This window comes from Otolemur garnettii, unplaced genomic scaffold (genome assembly GCF_000181295.1).
Source record: "Otolemur garnettii isolate 467f Iridium unplaced genomic scaffold, OtoGar3 scaffold00152, whole genome shotgun sequence".
Lineage (NCBI taxonomy): Eukaryota > Metazoa > Chordata > Mammalia > Primates > Galagidae > Otolemur > Otolemur garnettii.
The window spans coordinates 673,353-678,815 of NW_003852547.1; the positions used below are offsets into that span (position 1 = coordinate 673,353).

The following is a 5,463-nucleotide window of genomic DNA, read 5'->3' on the forward strand; positions in this document are numbered from 1 at the left end:
ATTTTTTGGTTGCAGCCGTCATTGTTGTTTGGCGGGTCCGGGCTGGGGATTCAAACCCGCCACCTTAGGTGTACGTGGCTGGCGCCTTAGCCAGTTGAGCTACAGGCGCCGAGCCCACAGATCTTGTCTTAAAAAAGAAAACAAAAAGCACTTGTGCTGGGGGTAAGGCAAAATTTACCAACTGGAGGGCTAAAAAGCAGCAGGACGTGGTGCCTGGACTCCCAGGCCCAGAGGAAAGTTTATCCTGCATGACCAGAAAGGAGCTTAGGGTCTTTGTAGAAAATCCTCTGGGCTGTGTTTGGACCCCTTAGGTAAGGCCTCTTCCTAGCAGTCATCCTGTGACTTTGCCCTCTTAAGCAGAGCATTTGCCCTTGTGACTGGGCCTTGTCTTTGAGGAATGCTGAGCCACTCTGACAATACCTGTCAGGGCCACACATGTCCTCCTGCACAAATGCTCCATAGTGCAATTTTATCCACCCACCATGTCAGCCTCTCAGTTGTCACTTCTCTGTGGACACACCTGAATGTAAGAGGCTTAAGGTGGGGCGGGGGGATAAAGTCTGGGCATGGAGACATGGAAGGCCAGGGGTCTGGGTTCTAGCTCACTTGTGGCTACTAATACCCTGCGGACTTCAGGGAAAGATGGGAAATTTTACTAAGGGCCTACAGCCCTCCAGGCACTATGCTGGGTATTTGGCAAAAGTCTCTAAAAAATCTTCCCAGTGTTGCCACTGGGAGATAAACCTCCTTTTCCCATATTTGAAAGCTAAGTCTCTTAAGAATTCAGGGCTGCTTAAGAGGCAAGCCAGAGTCTGACCCAAGCCTGACTCTGTGTTGCCCTACACATCACCTCCAAAGTCATTTCCCTTTTCTAAGTCAATGTCATCTATAATCACAGACAATGGGCCCCACACTATTGTAGGTGCTGGGGACATAGCAGCAAACAAGGTCCCTGCCCTCATGGAGCCAATAAGCCAGTGGGGTGCTGGATAAAAAGGAAATGATGCATTATGATGAGGGAGCAGGGAGTTGTTACATGTCCTTGCTAGTTAATGTAAGGTAGGAAGGGAAAACCTCTCTCATAAGATGCCACTCAAGCAGAAGTGAAGGAGGCAGTCAGAAGGACATATGAGGGAAAGATGCTCCAAGCTGAAGGAACAGCCAATGCAAAGGCCCTGGGGTGTGAGTGTGCCTAACATTTTGTAGAGAACAACAGATTCATGGGGTTGAAGCAGAGGGAATAAGGGGAGACAAGAAGAGTCACAGAGGGAACAAGAGGCAGGTCCTGCATGTCTTTGGGCAATGGTGAGGACTGACTTTTGTGGGGAATGGAGCCATGGGAGGATTCTGAACACAGCAAGAATGTGATCTGACTTAGGTGTACCGGGATTCCTCTATCAGGAGGACTAAATAGAGTGAGAAGCCCCGAGGGGAAGCTGCTGTGTTCATTAAAGTTGAAGAGGAGAGTGGCTGGGATAAGATGGGGGCAGAGAGTGGGAGAAGTGGTGAGATTCTGGATACTTTCTGAAAGTAGAGCCAGCTGCATTTGTTGACGGATGAGATACTGGGTGAGAGAGAGGAAGTGACTGAACAGCTGGAAGGATAGAGCTTGATACCCCGATGTGGGGAAGACTGGAGAGAAGAAGTAGGCTTAGGGCAGTGGGCATCAGCACTTCGGTTTGAGACATGTCATACTGGAGATGGTTCTTAGATATCCCACATAAAAACGTCACTTGATGATTGGAGACACCAGGAAGAATAACAATAATACATTAATACTGGAATATTTATTATTATATTAACCACCTTATAATAGTAACACTAACAATGACTTATTGAGTTCACACTTTGGCCTTTAGCTCTGTCCTATCCCTTGTTCTCATGGTAGCCATTTGACATATTAGGGATTGTTATCCTCAAAGGGGGAAACAGGTTCAGAAAGGGTTATGAAGTCACCAGGATAACACAGCTAATAAGTGCCAAAGTCAAGATTAGATCTCAGGTCTGTCCAATTTTGAGACCTGACCATTTTCTGATCTGCTGATAGCTTTTTTTTTGGCTGGGGCTGGGTTTCAACCCGCCACCTCTAGTATGTGGGGCCAGCGCCCTACTCCTCTGAGCCACAGGTGCTGCCCTGCTGATTGCTTTTATGGTAAAGAAATTTGATTGAACCAGGTAATCCTTAATTCCTTTTAGCACCAGAGCCTCCAGCATGGCAGTTCTCTGCTTTGGCGCTTTGGAGACAAATCTCCCATGCCCATTAGAATTGGAGGCCCAAATCCAGCCTTTTTTTTCTTTTTTTTTGAGTCAAGGTCTCACTCTGTTGCCCATGCTAGACTGCAGTGGCACCATCATAGCTCACAGCAACCTCAAACTCCTGGACTATAGTGATCTTCCTAAGCCTCCCAAGTAGCAGGGACTATAAGCATGTTCTACTACACTTGGCTAATTAAAAAATTTTTTTTTGTAGGGATAGGGTCTCACTATGTTGCCTAGGCTAGGCTGGTCTCAAACTCCTGGCCTCAAGTGGATGCTCTCATCTAGGCCTCTCAAAGTGCTGGAATTTACAGGCTGAGCCCCCACACCTGGCTAAATCCACACATGTTAAGTCCTGGGTCATCGAACCTAGGGCCTGGCCTCCGCCAAGACTCCCTTTCTGCTTTTGCTTATATTCAGGATGCAGGCAAAGCTTCAGACAGGGAGTCTGCAGCTAAGGGGTTCGTGGCTTTATTTTGTTAGGTGAGGACTCCCGGGCTTTAGGTCGGACGCCAGAACTCCTGGGTTCACACCTAGGCATCTTTTGAGTGTTCTCACCTCTCTCACCAAACTTCTCTTTCCACCGGATTCCTTCCCTGGGACAAAAAGGAAGTAGGCGGAGTTGGTTTTCGGGTTTTTATTGTGGGACTATTTCTGGCTGCGGGACAAGGGCGGTGGGGCAGGCCCTCCCAGAAGGGGGGCAGAGGAGGCCAGGCAGGATCCATGGAAAAGGAGGAGGAAGGTGGAGGACTTCTTTACTCTCGGATCTTCAGTTCCCGCGCCATCTGACAGAGGGCGCAGGGCAGACAAAAGGTGAGCGCCGCCCAGTCGTGTCCGACGGAGCCCTGGAGGGTAGTGGGGGGAAACAGAGAGAGGTCAGCAGCTCTGTTTTGGGTCCCAGGAGGCCAGTCCCAAATTCCCGCTCGCTGGGTCCCGGGCCGTCGCACCTGGATGCGGTAGCGCTCGCGCATGCCGGTGCGGAGCGAGTGTAGGCCTCCCGGCAGGTAGGGCGCGCAGCAGCACTCGCCAAAGTCGTCAGAGATGCGGCAGGCGAGGCACAGAGGCGCAAAAGTGCCACAGAGACCTGGGCGGGGCGCAGGGCGGTCAGGGGCGAGGCCACGCGGGCGACCGCAGCCCGCTTGTCCCCCCCCGCCAGGAGCGCGACGGACACCGCCACCAAGGAGGGCAATCGAGAGTCACAGAGGGAATTGAGTGTTGGAGAAATTGAAGAAGAGGTCCCAGAAGGAACTGGGGGTCCGAGGAGAGGGTGGTTTAGCGATTGGAAGATAGAATGTGAAGGGGGAATTGGAGGTTACGACGAGGAAAGTTGAGTGTGCAAGTGTTGGAGGTGTGGTGTGAGGTCAGGATTCTAGGGAGTGCTGGGGGGGTCCAAGTAAGGGGTGAGGGTTAGAAAGTGGGAATTCAGAGCGCAAGGAATGGAGGTGGGAGTGGGGTTTAGGGGCACTGGAAGGAAAGGAGATGAGTGACTCTCCCCCCCCCCCGCGACCGGTGGGCACTCACAGACGGGCATGTCGTTGCAGCAGTCCGTGAGACCTGTGTGCCAGTCACTGATCTGGGTCTGGTAGCAGCTGCTAGTGGCACACTGGGGCTGACTGGTCACTGGGTAGGACATGGCTGCGGAGGTGGGGGGCGAGGTCAGCTGGCAGCCTGGCGTTGCCCCTGCTACCCTTCCCTCTGCCGGGCAGTCTGGGCTCTGGGCGAGGCCACCAGGCCGCCCACTGAAGGGACTCCACCGTGCTTCCCCCTTCCCTTCTGCCACATCTGGGCATCAACACCCCAGCCTGTCCCTGATGATGCTGCCGCCTGCACAGCCCCTCGAGCTACGGCAGGAGTCTCCTGCACATCTGAGGAAGAGTGGGCACCACATCTGAGTGGGGCCTGGACATGCCACCTCTTCCTTCACGTCTGGGCCTGGGGTGCTGGATTGCGGCATTTCTGGGGCCTCTGGGGTGGAAGCAGGTGCCATCCGTCTTCAAAGCCAGGGTGCCCAGGGGAAGGAGGTGGCCAGTTTCTGAGTACTGAGAGGGTTGCTGGTCCATCCAGCGATCCCACCTTTGCCTTTCACGTTGTCGTGCATCTCAAACTGCATCTTGCTGGCCCTGAGGAGGTGGTGTTGGGGACGGCAGAGGTGGGTGCGGCAACAGCGGTGGAGTCTGTCCAAGGGATGCTGGACACTGGGAGGGGAGGGCAGGGGACTGGGGCACTGGGGTCTGGGCTCTCAGGGGTAGAGGAGCTGGGGAGAAAGAGGCCCCATCAGCCTGCCCGCTAGGAGAGACATGGGACAGGGGACGAGAAGGGGTTGGGGGCGAGAAACTCGCCCTTCTTTACAGCTGCCCGACAGACCCCAGAGGACTGTCCTCATACCAGAGGCAGAGCTGGAGAGAGACCAAAGAGACAGAGACAGGTAGAGTCAGTGATAAGGAGAGAAAGACATCAGAGCCAGGTGCCCAAATAGATGCCACGTGTAATGCCCACAAGTGCCTAGCACTTTGATTCCTCTGCAAGCCCATTTCACAGATGGAACACTGAGTCCAGAGAGATGAAGAGAAATGCCCAACATCTGATGATCCAGGCCAAAGGGGTTAGTAGAAGGGATGCTGGGCCCTAGGACTTCCAAATTCAACTCAGTGCCATTCAGGCTAAGGAGGCATTTAGGGACATTGAGAAAGACAGAGATGTCCAGAGAGGTAGACAGTTGGAGATATGGAGACAGAAATAGAAATGTGAGTGGAATCAGGTGGATGGAGAGCAGAGTAGAGGTACCCAACCTCAGAGAAGAAGGCTACTGGAGGGGTGCACCTACCTGCAGGACCGCAGTGGCAGTGATGGAGACAGAGGTGTGGATGACACGGGCACTGAGTTTTCTGTCAGTGGCCAGGAGCCACTTATATGGGCGGGCCACACGGCCTGGGTGGGGCTCTGACAGAGGTGCCCAGGGAGCCAAGCCGGTCTGGCCCGACCCTTTTGCCCTCACTAGGATTTCCCACCCTCTCTCTCCATTCCCCATCCCCCCACTTCCCCTCCTGCCCCTCCTCCCAGAACCCAGGAAATACTGTGAGTGTATGGGAGGAGGGTTCTAGGGGTGAGATGGGGGTGGAGATGGAAACAGGAGTGGGCAGAAGTGGAGACAGACAGGGAGACGAGGGCACAGCTGGGTCAAGGTGCAAAGACCAAAAGAGGGAGAGA

General features: G+C 53.7%; 1 protein-coding gene across 2 annotated transcripts; it reads right to left on the reverse strand.

Moving 5' to 3' along the window:
- Window positions 1–2,878: 2,878 nt before the first annotated feature.
- Window positions 2,879–5,128, reverse strand: CNFN (cornifelin). 2 transcript variants are annotated; one of them, XM_003799479.1, is made up of 4 exons: window positions 5,081–5,128; window positions 3,778–3,891; window positions 3,204–3,340; window positions 2,879–3,101 (listed from the first exon to the last, which is right to left on the reverse strand). In XM_003799479.1, the coding sequence occupies exons 2-4, from the start codon at window positions 3,887–3,889 to the stop codon at window positions 3,012–3,014; spliced, it is 339 nt and encodes a 112-aa protein (XP_003799527.1). In that variant the 5' UTR covers window positions 3,890–3,891; window positions 5,081–5,128; the 3' UTR covers window positions 2,879–3,011. The 2 variants fall into 2 exon arrangements, with proteins under 2 accessions (XP_003799527.1, XP_003799528.1); XM_003799480.3 differs by lacking the exon at window positions 5,081–5,128 and adding an exon at window positions 4,330–4,366.
- Between the last annotated feature and the right edge of the window lie 335 nt (window positions 5,129–5,463).

What these genes read in the sequence shown, in the direction of transcription:
- CNFN (XM_003799480.3), bottom strand. Translation starts at nt 4,366, where the DNA reads ATGCAGTTTGAGATGCACGACAACGTGAAAGGCAAAG. An exon ending in CTGCAACGACATGCCCGTCT is followed by an intron (nt 3,341 to 3,777) that starts GTGAGTGCCCAC and finishes CGCCCCGCCCAG; the next exon opens with GTCTCTGTGGCACTTTTGCG. An exon ending in GCGAGCGCTACCGCATCCAG is followed by an intron (nt 3,102 to 3,203) that starts GTGCGACGGCCC and finishes ACTACCCTCCAG; the next exon opens with GGCTCCGTCGGACACGACTG.